Below are 22,687 nucleotides of genomic sequence, written 5' to 3' on the forward strand. Positions count from 1 at the left end.
AATAGAATCATAGAATCATAGTTGAAAGAGACCACAAGGGCCATCCAGTCCAACCCCCTGCCAAGCAGGAAACACCATCAAAGCATTCCTGACATATGCCTGTCAAGCCTCTGCTTAAAGACCTCCAAAGAAGGAGATTCCACCACACTCCTTGGCAGCAAATTCCACTGCCAAACAGCTCTTACTGTCAGGAAGTTCTTCCTAATGTTTAGGTGGAATTTTCTTTCTTGTAGTTTGAATCCGTTGCTCCGTGTCCGCTTCTCTGGAGCAGCAGAAAACAACCTTTCTCCCTCCTCTATATGACATCCTTTGATATATTTGAACATGGCTATCATATCACCCCTTAACCTTCTCTTCTCCAGGCTAAACATACCCAGCTCCCTAAGCCGTTCCTCATAAGGCATCATTTCCAGGCCTTTGACCATTTTGGTTGCCCTCCTCTGGACACGTTCCAGCTTGTCAGTATCCTCCTTGAACTGTGGTGCCCAGAACTGGACACAGTACTCCAGGTGAGGTCTGGAGGCGACTGTTTCTCTCCTATGCTGGGTGGGACCATGGGGGCCTGGGCCCCTCTTGTCTAGTCTCCTGCTGGAAGGGGCTGGGTGTGTGGGGTGTGTGTGTGGGGGGGTTGCAGCAGGAGCTGGGTGAGCAGAACGTGCCTCTTGCCTTGGTCCTCCCCTGCAGTGAGAGCGGCCTCCAGCAGAGGGCCCTGCAATACAGGTCCCTTCGCCCCCCCCCCCAAGCTCTTTCTTGTCCATTGGCAGCAAAGGAGCCTCTGGAGGAGCCAAGCAGAGACTCAGGAGCCACCTGGACAGAGAGCGGGGGCCACGGTGTCCCCCCTCTTCTTCCTCCCTTAGGCCAGTGCTCCCAGCTGGATCCTCCCCACCTGCCATTTCTGCGCCCTGATCTCAGGCTGGGCAGTGTCCAGTCCAGCTTCCCTGCATCTCCCTCAGCCCCACAGGAGGGAGGACAAGGCCTGGCGCTGGACCCACGGAGAGCCCATTCATTTGTTGACTTGTTGCATTTCTATCTATGAGTCCATGATCCCACCTTTTCCCGTCGTTCTCCCCTCCGTATTTTTATCCTTGCAACAACCTTGTGAGGTGGGTTAGGCTGAGAAGCAGCTCCTGGCCGAAGGTCACCCAGTGAGCTTCATGGCTGAGTAGGGATTTAAACCATAGAATGGCAGTTGGGAGGAACTCCGGGGGTCATCTAGTCCAGCCCCCTGCAATGCAGGAATCTCAGCTAAAGGATCCATGACAGAGGGCCATCCAACCACTAATAATAATAATAATAATAATAATAATAATAATAATAATAATAATATATTTATACCCCACCCATCCTCCAAGGAAGGAACTCCAACCTCCAGTTTTGAGAAACGGGACCCTCTTGACCCTCCCTGGGGCAGCTCAAGGGAGGAAGCTGTGGGCGACTCTCTCTCTGCTCCTGGCGAATGAGAGCTTCTCCTTCCTTGGAGGTTTATTGGCAGAGGTTGGGTGGCCATCCGCCAGGAATTATTCAGCTGCGATCCCTGCATTGAAGAGGGTTGGACTCGATGACCCTTGAGGGTCCCTTCCAACTCTGCCATTCTGCGATCCTCCTGCTTTGCTTCCATCCAGCCTGAGGGGGGATTCTGGAGGACTCAAAAGCCTCACTTGTGTTTATTTGGGGTAGCCGCAATCCCAGGGCTGCGGCGGCTTAACCTTTCGCCCTGCACACGGGTTGGTCTCCCTCCTTGGTGGGCTCGTTTAGTGGGCTTCTCTCTCTGAAAAGCTTATTTATTTGGTGTGCAGAGGATCGGCAAATAGCACCCACCTGGGGAGATGACATCACCCTCCCTGGACAGACACTTTTGCCCCACCCCCCGCACGCAGGTCACTCACCTGCTTTAAGCAATCTTGGGCAGAGGCTGGGGGCCAGCCTGGAGGGGCATCATCCCCTGTCTTCCTGACAGTAAGAGCTGTTCGACAGTGGAATTTGCTACCAAGGAGTGTGGTGGAGTCTCCTTCTTTGGAGGTCTTTAAGCAGAGGCTTGACAGCCATCTGTCAGGAATGCTTTGATGGTGTTTCCTGCTTGGCAGGGGGTTGGACTGGATGGCCCTTGTGGTCTCTTCCAACTCTATGATTCTATGATTCATCCTGCTCCTGCACTCTAGAGGCTGATTACCAAGCAAGAGAGCCAGTTTCCTCCCTCCAGCCATCCCTGGGGTGGTGAAGGAGGAGCCCTGAAAGGGACTTTTGATCGCCCAGGTGCAACCACCTGGCTGTGTTATGCAAGGAGACCTGTCACCAGGAATAGGAGTGCCCCAAAGAGGGTGGGGCAAAAGGCACCTGGCAGGGAAGGCTGTTTAAGGGACACCTGCCAGGGACACTTCAACTGTGGTTCTTGCATTGCTGTGGGTTGGACTAGATGACCCCAGGCGGTCCTTCCAACTCTATAATTCTGTGATTCCAAGAGGAGCTGGAAGGCCTGTGGGATTCCCCTCCTGGAAGAGGAATGTGCTTGACCCCTAGATCACTGCCAGCTAAGCCCTCTTGTCTGGCAAGTTTGCATCTCCCCCCCTTCTCCTGCCAAAGGTTCAGAGGCGATCCCTGCTCTGGAATGCAGGTGGGGGTCATTATTCATACCTAGGAGGCAGAGCCCTTTGATCGCTGGCCTGTGGAGTCCAGAGTTTCCTGCCAGGCACAGCCAGCGTGGAAGTGGACCCAAGTCCCTGCTCTCCTCCTCCTCCTCTTCTCAGCAGGGATCCAGGCTAGCCTGGCAAAGCAGAGTTGGTGACCTTGTGGCTGAAATATTTGCCCCTAGCTCTAGGAATCCAGTGGGGGGGGGATGTGATGTCAGGAGGCCCCTCAGCTCTTAGAAGGCCGCTGCTCTTCCCATGGAAGGAGGTATCCTGGCAACCAAAGAGAACTCCCCTTTCTTCTCACCCCAAGCTGGGGGCATGAAAACTAGAGGGCAAGGATCCAGGCACAATTAAGCACTTTTGAGCCTCTTTCCTCTGGGGGAGGTGTGTGTGTGTGTGTGTGTGTGTGTGTAATTCTGCCACATGCAGCTTCTTCCTGCCAAGGTCCAGGGAAATGTCGTGGTCCATAGAATCATAGAATCGTAGAGTTGGAAGAGACCACAAGGGCCATCCAGTCCAACCCCCTGCCGAGCAGGAAACACCATCAAAGCATTCTTGACATATGGCTGTCAAGCCTCTGCTTAAAGACCTCCAAAGAAGGAGACTCCACCACACTCCTTGGTAGCAAATTCCACTGCCAAACAGCTCTTACTGTCAGGAAGTTCTTCCAAATGTTTAGGTGGAATCTCCTTTCTTGTAGTTTGAATCCATTGCTCCGTGTCCGCTTCTCTGGAGCAGCAGAAAACAACCTTTCTCCGTCCTCTATATCTATATGACATCCTTTTATATATTTGAACATGGCTATCATATCACCCCTTAACCTTCTCTTCTGCAGGCTAAACATACCCAGCTCCCTAAGCCGTTCCTCATAAGGCATAGTTTCCAGGCCTTTGACCATTTTGGTTGCCCTCTTCTGGACATGTTCCAGCTTGTCAGTATCCTTCTTGAACTGTGGTGCCCAGAACTGGACACAGTACTCCAGCTGAGGTCCAATTCTGCCCTTGGGGTGTGCTTCCTGCAAACCTAAGAGTTGACATACGAGTGGTTCGACAGTGGAACAGTCTGCCTTGGGCGATTGTGGACTCTCCTTTGCCTTAGTCATAACTAGGTTTTTCTGAGAGCAATGTTGCCGTTCTCGTGATGGTTGGATGTGTGGAATGCCGCTCAGCTCCCACAGGGCTAACCCAAAACCCACAAGGGACACTGGGAAGAGCTCGGAAGCGATGATGCTTGGAAAATGAATCTGGCACACGGCCTGGCTTACTAGCATGAGTCATCTGGGCAGAGGCCTCTGGGGTGCTCTCTCTCTCTCTCTCTCTCTCTTTCTCTCTCTCTCTCTCTCTCTCTCTCTGTGTGTGTGTGTGTGTCTCCCTTTGCTGGTTATGAGGGACCACTGATGGTGACCCCAACACTCTGAGCCTCGCTTGACTTCACGATGGGGAAGAAAGAGGGTGCGCCCTGAATTACCTCTAGCCGCCATCCTGCCTTAAGGCGCTGGCACCCCAGGCCGGTTCTTGGGTGTAAAAAGGATCATGTGAACGTTACAAGAGCCTGCTGGATCAGGCCAATGGCCCATCTAGCCCAGCCTCCTGTTCTCACAGTGGCCGTCCAGAGGCCTGTGGAAAACTTTCCTGTGGTTTCTGGTATCTGGTAGCCAGAAACATTGTTGCCTCCAGCTGTGGGGGCAGAGCAGAGCCCTCCAGGCCCCCCCCCTAGAATCATAGAATAGAATCCTAGAATCCTAGAGTTGGAAGAGACCACAAGGGCCATCCAGTCCAACCCCCTGCCAAGCAGGAAACACCACCAAAGCCTTCTTGACATGCCCTCTGCCATGAATTTGTCTAATCCTCTTATCAATCCATCTAGGCTGGTGGCCTCCTGTGGGAGGCAGTTCCGCAGTTTAACTCTGCGCTGCATGCAGAAGTCCTTCCTCTTATCTCTTCTGAATTTTCTGTCTCGGGAATGGGGGTGGGGAGGGGCTGGATTGGATGGCCTTTGGGTTCCCTCCAGCCCAGAGGTGCTGCTTTCAGTTCTCACTGGGGCTGCTTCCAAAGGGCCGGTCAGGCTGACTTTGCTTGTTTGCAGCAGGAGCAGCCGAGCCAAGCAAGCAGTTGGCGGCTGGCAAGGAGCTTTTATAGGGTCTTCCCTGAGCAACCCACTTGCTGGCTGTCCTCAGGCCACCAGCGGCTGGCTCAGACCTCCAGATGGAACGTAGCAAGAGGTGCCCTCTGTGGCGCTGCATTGGGTAACCCAGGTGGGGCACCCAGGGAAGTTTCCCGGTTGGTTTCTGGCATGCCTGCTCCTGCCAAAGGCCAGTGATCAGCCTAGTATGGCCACAGCATGCCCAGAGTCCACCTGACGCCACTCCCTTCTGTGCCAAGGGTGGGTGAGTCACAGCAGCTCCTGGCACACAGCCAGGGGGCCAACTCCTTCCCTCCGTGGGCTGCTTGAGAAGTATGAGCATGACTTATGGGGCTGGAGCAGGGGGCTCAGGCTGGCTCTCAACGCCTGCAGGAGTGAGCCCGAACTTTGACCTTTCCTCTCTTCCCATCATACAGGAGACCTTGGGAAGATGGGTGGAGAGGAGGACCCCCAAACCCAGGTGGGGAGCAGGATGAGTGGGTGGGCAGCCCTGCGTGTGCCAGCTGGTCCTCCAAGTCCTGCCTGAATTAATGCCCTGGGTGGCCCCTCCCCAGCTGAATTGTGCCCCCTGCTTTGCCCCCAACCCCCTGGCTCCCTGCCCTCACTTTCTGGTGCCACGGTGCTCTGTCCTGCAGGCTTAGGAACACGAGGAGATTGTCATTCCCTAAGAGGGCACATTGACTTCATAGCGCGTACTTGGGCCATGCTAGGGCACTCTGAGTTCTGCAGCACAAATAATCCCGCTGGGGTTCTCACTCCCCCCCCCCCAATCCGTGGACTCTTCCCAGGACTTTTGGTGCAGCCATGGGGCTATTTTGTTGCCGCTGATGTCAGTGGTGGGGCACATGTGCCAGCTGTGGGAAGACGAGGGATAATTGGCCATTGCGGAGTTGGAGGGGGGGGGAAGGTGGAGAGAGAAAGAACTCTGCTGGAAAAATCCCTGGAACCTGTTGGAGTCAGAGAGCGTGCTTTATAAATACCTGTTGGCCTCATAGCTTTCAGGGGGTGGGGCAGGCGGGTTGGCGCAATAAAACGACACATGGCCCTGTCTCTCTTCCTCTGTCTGTCCTGCTATGCTTTGTGGGAAGGGGAGCCCGCCTGCCCACCCACCCACCCACCCACCCGCTCGAGTTACACTCATGCTACCAAGAGAAGATGACTGGGCCAGAGGCTCAGGCAGAACTGGGGGGAGAGACTTGTGGGGGACATGGAGAAGAAATCCATAGGACGACAACTCTGGCCCTGGTATCTGAAGAAGTGTGCATGCACACGAAAGCTCATACCAATGACAAACTTAGTTGGTCTCTAAGGTGCTACTGGAAGGAATTTTTTTATCTTGCCCTGCCTGGAAATCCTTCTGCAGCCAGCCAGAGAGTCTTTAGGTCTGGGTCCCCTTCTACATTCTGCTCTTTGGGGTTTCAGGGTCCCCAGGCACAGACCCTCCCCACACAAGCCACGGAAGGAAGAAACAAGGCAGGGCCACCCCCCCCCCCACACACCTCTGGTGGCAGCGATGGAGAGGCCACCAACCTAGATGGCTTAGAAAGAGGATTAGACCAGGGGTCAGCAAACTTTTTCAGCAGGGGGCCGGTCCACTGTCCCTCAGACCTTGTGGGGGCTGGGCTATATTTTGGGAAAAAAATGAACGAATTCTTATGCCCCACAAATAACCCAGAGATGCATTTTAAATAAAAGGACACAGTCTACTCATGTAAAAACATGCTGATTCCTGGACCGTCCGCGGGACAGATTTAGAAGGCGATTGGGCTGCATCTGGCCCCGCCCCGGGCCTTAGTTTGGGGACCCCTGGATTAGACAAATTCATGGAGGAGACCGAGGACTCTGGATGTAGCCAGGAGGGCTCTGCTCTGCTTCCACAGAAAGGAGGAGGAGGAGGAGGAGAGGGCCCTTGCTCTCTGGTCCTGCTTGCTGATTTACCTCCCCTGTGAGAATAGGATGCTGGACTAGATGGGCCCTTTTGGCCTGGCCCTGGCCCTAGGGAACTCTCTCCCGCTAGAGGTGGCATGGCTGAGACTTTAAAAGGGAACGAGCCGAGGCAACTTCCTGGAGGACCAGGCTAATGCAGGCGACTAGCCACAATGGCTACCGCCTCCCTTTACTGTCTGAGGGCCAGCTGTTGGGAGCTGCAGGTGAGGAGAGCAGCTGCAGTTGGGGGGCTTCCCGGAAGAGACCCCCGTGGGCCCCGGGAGGACAGGAGACCAGGCTAGCTGGGATCTCCCCGTGGCCTCGTCCCTCTAGGGCTAGGCTCTTCCGAGGAGTCTGGAAGTCGCCCCCTTCCGAAGGGGACGGCGGGGTCCCTGGCCGCGGCCGCGCAGCCTGCACCAGCCGCCACCTCGCGGGCCGGCCCTACGGCCCCCGCTTGCCAGGCCTGGCCCCGAGGTCAGAGCGAGGTGGCAGGTGCTCCGCAGTCCGACCGGACCGCCCCGTCGGTCGCTCCTCCGAGTCCACCCCGGCCGGGGTTGGTCGGCGTGGGCGGCGGTGCCTTTAAAGGGTCGGGCCCGGCAGGCAGCTGGAATGTCCTTGCAGGGCTTGGCTCCCCGGCCGGGCCGCCTCCCTCCTCCTCGTCGCGCCTTCCCCGCCCCCGGAGAGGCAGGCAGGCAAGCAGGCAGGCAGGCCGGGCGCGGCCCCCTCCCCAGCCAGTCCACCCCGCCGCGCCATGGCCACCTTCAACCTCAGCCTGCTGCCCCCCAACCCCGAGGAGAAGGACTTCATCCAAGCCTACGAGGACGTGCGCGAGAAATACAAAGGTAGGCAGGCGGCCCGGCGGCGGGCGGGTGGTGCGCCCCACGTGGCGCGGGCGGCCCAGGCAGCTCCCGGTCGGTGCCCGCCTCGGCGGCGGCAGATAGATGGGCGCTGCGCCGCCTTCCCTTAATAGGGCATAGATAAGTTTGCGTCGGGCTGGACCTGTTGCGGAGCTCCGGACGCCGAGGAGCGAGACCCCGCCGTCTCTGGGCACTTGGCGCACGAAGGGGAGCCAGGCAGGCAGGCAGGCGAGCGAGACCCCGGGGCGCTGCTGGGGAGACGCGGGAGAGGAAGGGTCTTGGCCGAGCCCCGGCTCAGCCCCCGTCGCCGCCCTGCTGCCCTTTCCCCTCGGGGCTCCAGGAATGCGCTCCGTTAGCAGAGCAATCCCCCGCGCGCTGAAGTGGGCAGGGCAGGCTTGGGGGCTAAAATCAATTCACATGTCGATATTCCGCCTTCCCGTCCTTTTAAATCGGATGAAACGCGAGAGGCGCGTTGCTCTTTAGAACAGCAGGGCAGGCCCGCTTCTGTTTGGGAGAAGGTTTTGGTTGTCGTGAAGCGAAAAGGGAATAAAACTGGACCATATTGGAAGCAGAAGCTGCAACTCTCCGGGTCGCTCCAACTTCAGTCCCTCCGAGGACGAGAAGCTGAGCGGAGGGTTTGGTTGCCTCCCTCCCCCTGCAGCTACTGTCGATTAAGGGGCGAGGCTTTGGGGTCTGCTGCTGTTCTGTGTGGGGTGCAGAAGTTGGCAGGGTGTGGGGCAGAGTCCTGAGCAAGGGCCCCCACATCACACAAGGTGCTGTGCATTGACAGGAGTAGGGAAAAGCAGACCCGGGTTGCCCCTTGGTGAGCAGGTGCTGGGCTGTGTGTGCCAAGGAGGGGGGGTCATTCTAGGTGCCCCCTTTGCCCCCTTCTCTCCTTGGAAGTTTTAGGCACAAAATCTGAAATCCTGGAAAGCTGCTGCCAGTCAGTGGGGACAATACTGAGCCAGATGGAGCAATGGGGGGGGGAGACTTCTCCTGGAGCCGCTTCCTTTGCCTCCCCCACCCTGCCTCCCCCTCTTGGGTTCTGCCTGTGACTGAGGGGGGCTGAGGAGGAGAGCCCCCCCTCGCCTGCTCTGCCTTCCTGGGCCAAGGACAACACCTTGTGGGCGTCAAACTAGCCAGGGCACATTTTTTAGCCCCCTGAGAGCTGAGAAAGCAGGAAGCCTTTTTATCTGGCGATGCTCCGTGCTCAATTCCTAATGCACATCTCTTCACATAAGCTCCCACTTTGGGGAGGGGGGGATGCTCTTGCCCTTTGACCTGAACCCCTCCCCTTTCAGCTCAGTCTGGTTGTGGCCACTTAGACAAAGGCACTCTGCACATGCTGATTTATTTATTACCCCTGAGAGCAGCTACCCCTGGCATTGCCCCCCCCACCAATTTCCAGACATTTTCTGATTGCAGAACATGTGAATGCTGCGGGTGGGGGGTGGGCAGTGGGTCCCCTGGGGGGCAGAAGTGTGGCCCCCCCTCAAAGGGAGATAATTGTGTCCTTCTGGTGGGAGAGTGACCTAGGAGCTATTTAAAAGCTTCCTGGGGCCCCTCCTCCCTCTACTCTGCCCCACCTTTCTCTGCACCCCCCCCAATAGGCTCCTCTTGTTGCCAGAGTCCTCCTTGATTTCTCTCAGGGATGATGGGCAGGGGCAGAGAGTGGGGGTACCCTGTCCTCCCCCAGGAGTCCCATGGAGCTGCCTCCACGCTTCTCAGCTGCCCTTCAAAGGACAGGCAGGCTGCCCTCCCCTTTTCCTGACTGGCAGCAGGTGGGCAGGGCCGTGCCCAGTTCAGCTCTCAGGGCTGGGAATTGGGGGCTCATTGGGAACCCCAGGAATCTGCAGTTTATTTATTCCATTGCAGTTTCCCTCTCTCCTTCCCCCCCTCTTTTTTAAAATCCTCGCAGCAGTCAGGATGGCAGAGTAGGAACATTAAGGAAGAACTTTCTGACTGTGAGAGCTGTTTGAAGGGGTGGACTCCCCTTCCTTTGAGGTTTCTAAGCAGAGGTTAGACAGCCACCTGTCAGCGATTCTTGGAATGGATGACCGGGGGGGGGGGGGCTTCCAATGCTACTAATCTAAAGTTCTATGACCTCCTGGATGATGCTGAGTGGGGAGTGGACCCTGGGTCCCCTTGGCCTGGCCCTGCTGCCCAGTCTTCCCCCACCTGGTGCCTTTCAGAAGCTTTGGACTACGATTCCCCTCAGTCTCTACCTGTTCAGCTGGTGGCGTTGGTGGTCCAAAGACTCAGGAAGGTACCAGGTGGGCAAAGGCTGCTCTAGCCCACTCTGGCTTTGGCACCTGCCTCTTGCCAGCCAGGGAGAGATGGCTGGGCCTCGGGTGCTGCCTGGTCCCTGTCCCTGCAGTCGGACTATTATTATTATTATTATTATTATTATTATTATTATTATTATTATTATTATTATTTTATACCCCACCCTTCTGGCTGGGTTTCCCCCGCCACTCTGCGGGTGGCAGAGAAGGCTTCCTCTCCCCCAGGGGCTGCTTGGAGAGGGAAGGGCCCCTGCATGGCTCTGGCTTCCCCCCAAGCCACCTTGGGAGCCCAGGCTCTCTTAGCCCCCTGGAGAGCTGAGTGGGGCTTGCTTCAGCCACTGGCTGCTGCCCCCACTGCGATTGCCAGGGGACACATTTCCAGGTGGGACTAGGCGGAGAAGCCCTCCCGATCTTGTGCAAGGCAGAAAAGTGTTTGGCATTGTGTTGTGGCTCTGTGGCGGCGAGACAACAGCTGTCTGCCCATGTTCCTCCCACCAGGTGGAATCCTTGACTTGCAGAGGTGAAAGTGATCCCAAGGGTCATCTAGTCCAACCCCCTGCAATGCAGGAAGCGTGACTTGAAAGTGGCAGGCAAAGTTCAGCCCCCAACAGTCTCTTCTCCATTTGGGAGTTGTATCTTCCCTGCCATGCCCCCCCCCCAAATCTGGCAGCGACTTGTGGGTGATGCCAGCCTAGGTCTGGCCCTGTTATGTGTGGTTGTTCCAAGATTAAAGTGGGTCGGCTGTGTTGACCAATGTGAGCCATAGCACTGGGGGGTTCGAGGGGGTGCTGCTGGTAGCTGCAGCAGAGCTCACTTTTGGGGTGGGGGGAATTGCTGAGTGTCTGTTGCCTCTTGAGAAATGCCCCTCCCTTTGCTGGCGTAACCAGAGCTGTGCCACCTGTTTCTTTGCATGCAAGGCAGTTCCTACAAGCGAGAGTTTGGGAGGGTCTGGGGAGGCCCTGCAGTAATATTTCCAGAGCCCAGCATGGGGGGGGGCTGGGCTCTTAAAGGCCAGAGTGTCAAAACCTGGATTGTTTCATGCACATGTTTGTGGAAGACTTGTCAGCCTAGATCTGGGCATCATTTAAAAAACAACATGTCTGCTACTATTTACTTGTTCTGGTGGTGTGTCCTGGTTTTAATTAGTTTTTGCACAGTGCAGAAGCAGGCGTTGAACTCGCCAACGGTTGAATTCACCCTAAGCTCACTCTTCCTTTGTCTCCCGAGACAGACGGATGCCAGCTACTTATGTAGTCTAGTTTGACTTTGCTTTTTGAACACTGCCCCGGGATACTTTGGGATAAAAGGTGGCCTGAACACCTGATAAATAAGCCAGGTATGCTTTCCTGTGGGTGGGGAACATGGGGGGGGGGCTTAGCATCCTCTGCTTTGCTCTGCCTTCCCAGAACCTGCTGCAGCAGAAGCCCTGACAGAGGCCAAATTCTGACACAGGCAGAATTCAAGCCCAAGAGCCCTCTCCCCTCCTGTGGGTTTTCAGCAGTGAAGGCAAACACAGCCATCCTGGCTAATAGCCACTGATAGCCCCCCCCCCCCCAATCCTCCATTAATTTATCCAATCCTCTTTGAAAGCCATCCAGGTTGGTGGCCATCACTGCCTCCTGTGGCAGGGAGTTCCACAGGTTAACTGTGCTGTGTGAAGAAGGACTTAATTGGTGTTCTGTGGGAGAAGGAGACAAACTTCTCTCCTTCTATTTTCCTCCAGCTCATGCATCCTCTTATAAACTTCTCTCTTGCTGCCTCTGATTTGCCTCTTTCTCTAAGCTAAAAAGTCCCCAAATTTTGCAGCTTTTCTTCAGAGAAGTGTTGCCCCACCGCTCCCCCTACCGATCGTTTCAGTGGCCCTTTTCTGAACCTTTTCTGACTCTGAGATATCCATTTTGAGGTGAGGTGACCAAAATAATGCCCACACTATATTCCAAATGTGGTCCTGCCATAGATCTGTATGAGGGCCTTCCAATCCTGGCTGCCTGCTGCACTCAGCTGGTGCTTCTGTGAGTCATGCCCATCCCTGCCTTGCTCCTTCTAGCCTGGGGGAGCGCCTGTGCCTGCCTGTGGGGCCAGTGTAGCTCCTGCCTGTCTTGCGGTGGAGGAGGGGGTGGCAGCAGCAGCAGCTGAGGGTCACTGGCCCTGTTCAGAGATGGTGTGGAAAGGGCAGTGGGTGGGGTGAGGAGCAATGCAGGAACATGGGGAGACTAGGGAGAGCCAGGCCCTCCGGCATCTCCTGAGTCTTGTGCCTGGGGGCCTGGCTGGTTGGCGAGACTCATCCTCCTTGCTCATCCTCCAGGATTTATGACCCTGCAAGGCTGCAGTGCGGCTGGAATTGCTGCTGTGGCTGATTCTGGCAAGTGGCCTGGCAGGCGTTCCTGTAGCAGCTTCATGGTACAAAGGACAGGGTGCTCTGCCTGGGGGGGGACACCCCCTTTATGTTCCTGCTGGTTCAGACTCACATGTGAGGGTGGGCAAGGATAGAGCATGGGCTGCGGAGTTCCTCCAAATGGTAAACACCCCCCCCCCCTCGGGATTGCTGCAAGCAGAGAGATGGAGCCAGGCAGCTCTGCCCTGCCCCAGCCAAGTGGACATGCAGGGTGCCCAGAGCTCTGGTGCCCCCCCCCGCACCTTCCTCTGCCTGCTTGGGGCAGGGAGGAGGGCGGCTGGCCCAGGAGCAACAGCTGCGCTGCACAGAATCAACATCCCTTTAGGCAGATTTGTGGCACAACTTGGAGCACTGCGGGTGGTTCTGCTTGCCGTGCTTCAAAAGGGAGCCCACGGAGCTGGAAAAGGCTCAGACCAGGGCAGCCAAATTGACCAAAGGGCTGGAGCAGCTCACCTAGGAGGAAAGCGTACGACATTCGGGCCTTTTTCGTTCAGAAAAAGGGTGAATAAAGAATGGCGGTGCATTAAAATTGTGCAAGCGGTGGAGAGAGCAGCTAGGAAGAAGCTTCTCTCCCTCTCTTGAAGAATGTTGGAACCCAACAGGGCCATGTAGGGAAGCAGAAAGTAAGCTCTGCATGCAGTGCCTCGTAGTTAAACGGTGGAACTCCCTCCCACAAGATGTAGTGATGGACACAAACTCAGGGTGGTTTTAAAAGAGGGTTGGAGAAATTGATGGAGGCTCTCCGTGGCTCCTGACCAGGGCTTTTTAAAAGCCGGAACTCACCCGAACTTGTTTCTGGCACCATTGCCATCGTAAGAGAACAAGGGAGGCGTTCAAGATGAGTTCTGGCACCTCTTTTTCTAGAAAAATAGCCCTGCTCCTGGTTCTGCTGGGCCTCCACAGTTGGAGCAGGTACTGTCATGCTTCTGAATGGCCCAGGGCAGGAGAGCACGGCAGGTGCCCTGGGGTCCTGCCTCCTCGTGGGCTTCCAGAAGAGGCACCTGCTTGGCCCCCGAAGGAAGAGGGGGCTGATTCAGGGGGGGCTCCTTTCAGCCTGATCCAAGCAGGGGTGTTCTTAGGCTCAAAGGAACCCATCAAATTCTGTGCAGCTGCCTTTCACCTTTATTCAAAAAAATTCCCCAAATGGGTTCTGAGGGCCAGGCATAATTTATTCTGTACTTTTCTACTGTTTGCAAAATTCTACTTCTGCTCATCCTGGTTAGGGAGAAGGAGACATGCTGGAGCCTCATCTCAGGCTTGGCTTGGCTTGCAGAAGTCGCCAGTTTCAGTCCCCAGTTTGAAAGAAAAGAACTGCCCCCCCCCTGGCCTGAGAAGCGTGGAGAGCGCCTTGCAAGGAGGCAGGCGGCGTCTCATGTCCATATTGCCAGACCCCAGGGGACCTTAGCCAGCTCCCCCCCCCTCCTCCTCCTCCTCCTCCTCCTCCAATTTCTGGGATTTCAAGGCAACTTACAACTTCCCACACATTTTTAAAGCTGTCTGCTCTGCCATAAGGACTAGAAACTGACTATAGAAAGAATAAAATGGGTTTTCAGGAAGCCCCCAGGATCTGCTCCCGGTGCAGACTCTGCCTTCCTTTTTCTGTGGGTCGTGCTACGCAATGGGCCCCATGTTCTTGGAGGCAGCAGCGCTTCCAAACCCCAGTTGCGGGAAGACACAGGAGGGGAGAGTGCTGCTCTTGTGTTCGAGTCCTGCTTGAGTCTCTCCCATTGGGGCATCTGCTGGGCCACTGTGAGAACAGGACTACCGTAGATGGGCCATTGGCCTGATCCCGCAGGCTCTCCTGATGTTCTCTGATAGTGGACAGAAAGGTGACCTGAGTTTTCTAAGGAGGAGGGCCCTATAGGCGTTATTCTCCCTTCCCAGAGGCGTGACTGAGCAGCCTTCTCTGCAACACAGGCAGGCCCCAGTCATGTTCCTTTCCTCTCCTCCAGGAGAGATGCCAGAAGGAGCTGATACTTCTGAGCTGCCTGCTTCAGATTGCCACTTCTGTTTCAATCTGCACGGGTTCTGAAGTATTAAAGATCAGAGCCAAAAGCCACACGGTGTGTGTTCTGCTTCCCCTTCTGCCTTGGGGCTGGTACAGAGCAGCCTGGGACCCAGTGGCTGGAAAAACAACCCAGGGGGGCTCTCTGGTCATTTCCTCCTGCAGGCATGTTCTGGAGGGTGTGATCTTGCAGAACCTAGTTCTGAGATTCATTTGCAATATGAAGGCACTACTCTGGTGAGACAGTCCGCAGGCAGGTAGGGTCTCAGCCTGCGTACCAGATGGAGCTGGTAGACAGCCACCCTGGACACAGAATTAACCTGCACCTCCATGGACAGCTGTGGGTCCAAAATGACTCCCAGGCTGCGCACCTGGTCCCTCAGGGGTACAGTTATCCCATTCAGGACCAGGGAGTCCCCCACACCCGCCCGTCCCCTGTCCCCCAAAAACAATACTTCTGTCTTGTTAGGATTCAACCTCAATCTGTTAGCCACCATCCATCCTCCAACCGCCTCCAGGCACTCACACAGGACCTTCACCGCCTTCACTGGTTCTGATTTGAAAGAGAGGTAGAGCTGGGTGTCATCCGCATACTGATGAACACCCAGCCCAAACCCCCTGATGATCTCTCCCAGCGGCTTCATATAGATGTTAAAAAGCATGGGGGAGAGAACGGAACCCTGAGGCACCCCACAAGTGAGTGCTCAGGGTCTGAACACTCATCCCCCACCACCACTTTCTGAACGCGGCCCAGGAGGAAGGAGCGGAACCACTGTATGGCAGTGCCCCCAGCTCCCAACCCTTCTAGATGGTCCAGAAGGATGTTATGGTCAATGGTGTCGAAGGCCGCTGAGAGATCCAGCAGAACTAGGAAACAGCTCTCACCTTTGTCCCTAGCCCGCCGGAGATCATCGACCAGTGCGACCAAGGCAGTTTCATTCCCATGATGAGGCCTGAATCCCGACTGGAAGGGATCCAAATGGTCCGCTTCTTCCAGGTGTGCCTGGAGTTGTTCAGCAACCACCCGCTCAATCACTTTGCCCAAGAATGGTAAATTTGAGACTGGGCTATACCAGAATGGTATAATAAGAATGGTAGAGTTGAGGTTGTTGCTATACAGGCCCCTGCTAGTTGCTACACCCAAATATGCCAGCAAGTTTGGAAAACTCAGCAATGGCCAGAGGATTGGAGAAGATCAGTCTACATCCCGATTCCAAAGAAGGGCAGTGCCAAAGAATGCTCCAACTACCGCACAATTGCGCTCATTTCACACGCTAGCAAGGTTATGCTTAAAATTCTACAAGGCAGGCTTAGGCAGTATGTGGACCGAGAACTCCCAGAAGTGCAAGCTGGATTTCGAAGGGGCAGAGGAACCAGAGACCAAATAGCAAACATGCACTGGATTATGGAGAAAGCTAGAGAGTTCCAGAAAAACGTCTACTTCTGCTTCATTGACTATGCAAAAGCCTTTGACTGTGTCGACCACAGCAAACTATGGCAAGTTCTTAAAGAAATGGGAGTGCCTGATCACCTCATCTGTCTCCTGAGAAATCTCTATGTGGGACAAGAAGCTACAGTTAGAACTGGATATGGAACAACTGATTGGTTCAAAATTGGGAAAGGAGTACGACAAGGTTGTATATTGTCTCCCTGCTTATTTAACTTATATGCAGAATTCATCATGCGAAAGGCTGGACTAGATGAATCCCAAGCCGGAATTAAGATTGCTGGAAGAAATATCAACAACCTCAGATATGCAGATGACACAACCTTGATGGCAGAAAGCGAGGAGGAATTAAAGAACCTTTTAATGAGGGTGAAAGAGGAGAGCGCAAAATATGGTCTGAAGCTCAACATCAAAAAAACCAAGATCATGGCCACTGGTCCCATCACCTCCTGGCAAATAGAAGGGGAAGAAATGGAGGCAGTGAGAGATTTTACTTTCTTGGGCTCCTTGATCACTGCAGATGGTGACAGCAGTCACGAAATTAAAAGACGCCTGCTTCTTGGGAGAAAAGCAATGACAAACCTAGACAGCATCTTAAAAAGCAGAGACATCACCTTGCCGACAAAGGTCCGTATAGTTAAAGCTATGGTTTTCCCAGTAGTGATGTATGGAAGTGAGAGTTGGACCATAAAGAAGGCTGATCGCCGAAGAATTGATGCTTTTGAATTATGGTGCTGGAGGAGACTCTTGAGAGTCCCATGGACTGCAAGAAGATCAAACCTATCCATTCTGAAGGAAATCAGCCCTGAGTGCTCCCTGGAAGGACAGATCGTGAAGCTGAGGCTCCAATACTTTGGCCACCTCATGAGAAGAGAAGAATCCTTGGAAAAGACCCTGATGTTGGGAAAGATTGAGGGCACTAGGAGAAGGGGACGACAGAGGATGAGATGGTTGGACAGTGTTCTCGAAGCTACGAACATGAGTTTGACCAAACTGCGGGAGGCAGTGCGAGACAGGAGTGCCTGGCGTGCTATGGTCCATGGGGTCACGAAGAGTCGGACACGACTAAACGACTAAACAACAACAACAAGTTGCAGCTGAGCAGATCTCTGGTTCTGGCTCAGTGGAGGAGGGCTGAGGCCGGAGGCTGCTTTGCCACCTGTGGTGGGGGCCAGGCCTTGTGCTCTGCCCCTTTTCCTTTTACACAAATAGCAGCCTTGTGGAGCTGGGAACATCAGCACACCATGTGCCGCCTGCTGCCTGTCCCCTTAGCCATGTGGGCTGTTGCTTTGGGCCTGTCAGGCACTAGGACCCTGTGCTGGCTGCTGCTGGAGCCTGGGAACTACAGCTGCTGGGGTTGAGTCACTTCCTCTCTGCCCCCCCCCCATTTCCAGTCCCAAGCCCCACAGTGTAACCAGGAATTCTGCACATTTGACACAGAGGTAGGAGCTAGGTTATTTTATTTTATTTTTTTATTTTGGGGAGTGCACATCTCAGCTGGTGTTTCTGCCAAGGGGCATTGGGTGGGTGGGTGGAGGCCGTGAAGAGCCCAGGCCAGCTTGCAACCTCTGCAGCCTTGTGCCCACTGGGCATCCCCTGGCACCAGGCTGACGGTGGGAGGCTCAGAGTGATGTGGGGACAGACAATGGCTTCAAGTTACAAGAAAGGAGATTCCGACCGAAGATCAGGAATAACTTTATTGACAGTAAGAGCTGTTTGACAGTGGAACAGACTCCTTCAGAAGGTCTCCTTCCTTGGAGATTTTTAAGCAGAAGTTGGCTGGCCCTCGGTCAGGGATGCTTCAGCTGAGATTCCTGCATTGCAGGGGGTTGGACTAGGTGACCCTTGGGGTCCCTTCCAACTCTACCATTCAATGACCTGCACAGATGTGGGAGATTCCACTTCACCTCTGCCACGCTCCTCTTGATCATGAAGGCCGAGCTTCCAGTTCCTGTGACTTCAGTCCTCCTCCCCCCTTGTCCTCCCTGTGGACAAGGCATAGACAAATCCATGGAAAAGAAGACTCCTGAAGGCTCTTGGCTACCAGCCATAACGGCTTCTCTCTGCCTCCACAGAAGTCTGAGACCCATTGCTGGAGAGGAGAGGGCTCTTGGCATCTGGGTGCCTTCTGTGGGAACAAGATGTTGGCCCTGATCCAGCAGAGTTCTTCCGACAGCCTGTTAGAGCTGCCTCCCGTCAAGCAGCAGCAGGAGAAAGAGGAGTGCTGTGCAGGAGCAGGATCCTCCCTCCCTCCCAGGTTCCAGTAACCCCAGCTGTCTGTTGACCTGGTGTTCCTGCACCAGCCGTGCCCTTCTGGAGGGCACAGGACACACCCCTCTCATGCTGTGCTCTCCTCCTATTATTGTTATTATTACGATTGCCCTTCATCTATTTGAATTGGGCCCAGAAACTAATTTGTGTTATTATGATGATTATTAAAAATAAACTTTATTGAGATTCAAATTAAAATGAACACACATATAAACTCACACACACTTGAAATAATAATGAAAAAATACAAAATCATAATAAATAAGAGATCTAAAATTAACAATATTACCAATAAAGATATAAGTTGAAAATTAGAAAATTAAATTCAAACATTCAACTTAAATCCAACTCAGATTGTAATACTCGTGACTCTGAAAGCAAGACAGAAAAACAGAAAAAAGGGGGGGAAAGAAAAGAAAATACAGACAAAAATTATTCAGTCATTCAAAACCAAAATTATTATAATCATAGTATTCCAAATACGCTCCTCCTATAATCTCCTTTAATTATTTCCCTTTATCTTCTCCCCTTCTAATTGACTTCCACTCATCTCTCTCTCAGGTTCATCGGCTACTATATTACAATGCTGCTTCCCCAGAAACTAATTTGTAGCCAGTTGGACCAGGTGTAATATGCTCAAACCTCTTGCTTCAGTGAGCAACCTGGCCACTGAATTTTGCACCAGCTGAAGTTTCCAAACCGTCTTCAGAGGCAGCCCTACGTATAACGCATTGCAGTACTCTAACCTTGAGGTTAGCAGGGCTTAGACAACAGTAGTCAGGCTATCCCTGTCCAGACAGGGGTGTAGCTGGGCCACCAGCCAACGCTTATGGAGCACACTCTGGGCCACTGAGGCCACCTGAGCCTTGAGCGACAGCAAAGGATCCAGGAGTAACCCCAAACTATGAACCTGCTTCTTCAGGGGAAGCGTAACCCCATCAAGAGCAGGCGACCTCCCACCCATCTGGTCTAAGGAACCACCCACTAACAGTGCCTCCATCTTATCTGGATTGAGCCTCAGTTTGTTGGCTCTCATCCAGTCCATTACCAAGGCAAGACACTGGCCCAGCACTTCCACTGCCTCACCTGCAGATGTAAAGAAGAAATAGGGCTGAGTGTCATCAGCCTCCTGCTGACAACATACTCTGAACCTCCGGATAACCCTACCCAGCGGTTTCATATAGAAGTTAAAGAACATGGGGGATAGGATTGAGCCCTGCGGAACCCACACTGAAGGCTCCATGGGGCCTCCAAGCACTCCCAAATATTTGGATGTTTTGGATGTCGAAACAAAATATTTTGGATGTCGAAACAAAATTTAAAAATTCCTTCCAGTAGCACCTTAGAGACCAGCTAAGTTTGTCATAGGTATGAGCTTTTGTGTGCATGCACACTTCTTCCGATACACTGAAACAGAAGTCACCAGACCCTTATATATAGTGAGAGGGTGGGGAGGGGTATTACTCAGAAGGGCGGTGGGAATAGGTGATTTGGTTGATAGGTGTGGTAAACCTGTTGACGACTGTTAAGGGAAGTGTTTAATGTTTAATAGATTATTGTATTTTAATAATCTGTTGGAAGCCACCCAGAGTGGCTGGGGAAATCCAGCCAGATGGGTGGGGTATAAATAATAAATTATTATTATTATTACTACTACTATTATTAACAACTGCAATTGGTCTTACAGGGAAAAGCAAGGGGTGAGATGGCTAAAAATAGCTTTATCATGAATAGAGACATTGGATTCTTATCTCATCATATATCTCACTATATATAAGGGTATGGTGACTTCTGTTTCAGTGTATCTGAAGAAGTAGTAGCTCATATCAATGACAAATTTAGTTGGTCTCTAAGGTGTTACTGGAAGTAAATTTTTTATTTTGTTTCTATTATGGCAGACCAACACAGCTACCTACTGTACCTATTTACAGATAGGTAGCCGTGTTGGTCTGAGTCGAAGCAAAATAAAAAAAATCCTTCAGTAGCACCTTAAAGACCAACTAAGTTTTTATTTTGGTATGAGCTTTCGTGTGCATGCACACTTCTACTGTACCTATATTTTGGGTGTGTGACTCCCCCCGCCGTGTTCTGCAGGGTTTACGACTTGCCCCTCCTGTCCTGTGTGCCATTTATACTTCACTAGGTGAGGCAGCGCTTAGATGTGCCAGCACGTGAAAGTTCCCTGTCCAGGCGCACTCTACCTGCGTCCCACGGCGAGGAGGGGCCTTGGCAGAAGGAAGGAGCCCCCGCTGGTGTGCTGCAGCGGAGCCGCTCTTGCCTTGCCAAGGCCTCCTGGTCCTGCAGCCTAGTCCCCCCCCCCCCAATCTGGAGCCTTGGCGGGGGCTGGATTGCTGCAGTCGCAGCTCAAGGTCTCCAACTCTCGAGGCCGCGGTTCTTTGCAAAAGCTGCGTCCGGCTGCAGCGGACTTGGGGGTGTTTTTTTTGGGGGGGGGGAGGCGGCTGTCACTAAAGTGTGTGTAGAGTGCAGCCGGGGCGCACGTGCGGGGCGAGGGGCGGGCCTGGCATGGCCCGGCTGGCCGCGGGGGCGGGTCCTGCGCGACGCGCCTCCCCCCCTCCAAAGTGCCGCAGTGGCCGCGGCAGGACCGCGCGGCTTCCCGCTCGTTGCTGGACGGGACCGGCGGAGCCCCGCACGCTGATTGGCTGCTGCGACGCTGCCGGTGGGCCCGGCCCCCTCCGCCGACAGAGCCCCCGGCCAGCGCCTGCCGAGCAGGACGCCCCGATAACGCCGCCGCCGCCATGGACTCGGCGCGCTCCATCCAGCACGAGATCAGCTCGCTCAAAGGTACCCGACCGACCGACGGCCGCCTGCCTGCGCCCCCGGGAGACGCGCTGCGGGAGAGAAGGGGGGCAGAAACAAACGGGGCGGCCCCTGCCAGGACTGCGGTGGGGCGGAGGGGTCCGGTGCGCGCGCCTGGGTGGGGCAGGCCGCCCCCCCAATCCCTCGGCTACCGCGCAGCACCTCTGCCCGGCCAGGTGAGGGACAGCGGCAGGCCTGGGGCGGTGGCTCCGAGGCGAGGCCCTCCGGAGGCCCGTCCCGTCGAGGGGTGCTCGGAGGAGCGGGGGGCAGCCTCGAGATGGATCCGGGAGGCCTTCGGGGCTCCGGCCACCGCTGACCTTTGACACTTTCCCCGCCCAACTCGCCCCCGGGAACCCCGCGGCTCCTCCGCTCTCTGTGGGGCAGCCGCCCTTCCGGTGCAGGCAGGGTTGCGACTCTGGGCCGCCCCCAGCCCCCCGTTTGGAGGGAAGCCCCTGTTCGAGTTTCCTCGGCTGCGGCGGCCGCTGATCAACTTGAGCTTGGCTGGGGGAAGAGGGTGTCTTTTCGTAGGGCTGCATTCAGCCGGAGGTTAGAGACGCCCTGGGTTCTGGGTGGGGAGTCGCTCCTGCCGCAGGTCCCGCGGGCAGCCGCTCCGCCCAGCCCCCGACAGCGTCTCTCGGTGGGGCTGGGAAATATCCCCGGGGAGCCGCCCGCTTTTGAAAGCGCCGCCGCCGCTTGTGACTTTGCAGGAAGCAGGTCTCTGCCCCAGGAGGCTACAGTCTGAAACCCGACATGGGGCAGGAAGGGAGTGAAGGCGTTGCTCAGCTGAGTTTCTCAGCCTTTCTCTCACAGGAGGCCCAGGGGTTTCCTGGAGGGATGAGCTGCGGGGGAGGGGGTAGAGGAAGGAAGGGAAAGAGGGCGGGGGTGCTATCCTTCTGATCTGCCCCCCCCCCCAGATCAGGGGCAGTAAGGGAGAGCGGACGGAGCTGTCTGATTGCATCGGAGACCTGCAGGCAGCGAAATCTGTGTTGGGGAATTTGCAAGCGGGTGGGAAGGTAAGAGGCGCAAGGCCATGTGCAGAGAGCTGTCAAGGCCAGGCTGGAGTGTTTGTTTTGGGTAGGGGAGCAGCTGAGAGGCACCATGACCTCCAGCCTAGGGTTGGATCCGACCCTTCACCTCCCAATGGCGCTTTGCAAAGTACACACAAAGTCACCCGTGTGTTGGTTGTGTAGAGTCTCTGCTCTAGGGGGTCTGGGGCAGTTTACCCCCATCTGCCGGATGCTGCCTTCTGCCCTGATTGTGTCCAACCACCTGGGCTAGATGTCCCCACACGGCTCTGATCCTGCAAAACATCAGTGGGGCTCTCTTGCCGCTGTACCACTTGGGTGAGACATGGCCCCAGAGAAGATTCTCCATAGCTGGTGGGTGCCAGGTCCCTGGCGTAGGAGCTGGCTGGATGCCAACTTGAATAAAATATTTTTTTGGGGGGGGGCAGATAAGCCCTGTCCCATCTAATCAATCACAATATGTGGTGCACACACCCATTTGAATGGCAGTGTCATCAACTTTGGGGGCTGGTCCCCTCTGCCCCAGGAGTTGGCTTCTGCGATGAGTAAGCTATGAGAGACAGCTCAATTGGCAGAGCGTGAGACTGTTAATCTCAGGGCCATGAGTTCGAATCCCACGTTGGATGAAAGATTCCTGCCTTGCACAGGAAGTTGGACTAGATGGCCCTCATGGCCCCTTCCAACTCTAGGGTTCTATTCTATTATTCCGTTTTCAGCTGGGGCGGGTGGCAGGGGGGCACCCAGCTTGTTTCCTCTGCTGGTTGGTGGGGTCAGGGTGGGGTGGGGAACTCCCTCCCCTGGGCCTGTCGAGAGGGGGTGAGGTGAGAGGTGGGGCGCCTGCCCTGAGCTGCTGTTGCTTGAGGCGAGACCTCTCCCCTGTGAGGGCCTGC

The 22,687-nt window shown here is 54.9% G+C and overlaps 1 protein-coding gene across 7 annotated transcripts in view; it reads left to right on the plus strand.

Moving 5' to 3' along the window:
- Nucleotides 1-22,687, plus strand: part of PLEC (plectin) — a 116,566-nt gene that overhangs the window by 19,434 nt on the left and 74,445 nt on the right. For 2 of the 7 annotated variants that reach the window (XM_035124589.3, XM_035124591.3), the window contains exon 1: nt 7,359-7,537. The exons of 4 other annotated variants lie outside the window; for them this stretch is intronic. In XM_035124589.3, the coding sequence (XP_034980480.2) occupies nt 7,447-7,537 (91 nt within the window). In that variant the 5' untranslated portion in view covers nt 7,359-7,446. Of the gene's footprint in view, nt 1-7,358; nt 7,538-20,565; nt 20,758-22,687 lie in introns of those variants that run through there. One more of the 7 variants, XM_035124596.3, reaches the window with a different exon arrangement.

Source organism: Zootoca vivipara, chromosome 8, assembly GCF_965207765.1.
Source record: "Zootoca vivipara chromosome 8, rZooViv2.hap1.1, whole genome shotgun sequence".
NCBI classification, from domain to species: Eukaryota; Metazoa; Chordata; class Lepidosauria; order Squamata; family Lacertidae; genus Zootoca; species Zootoca vivipara.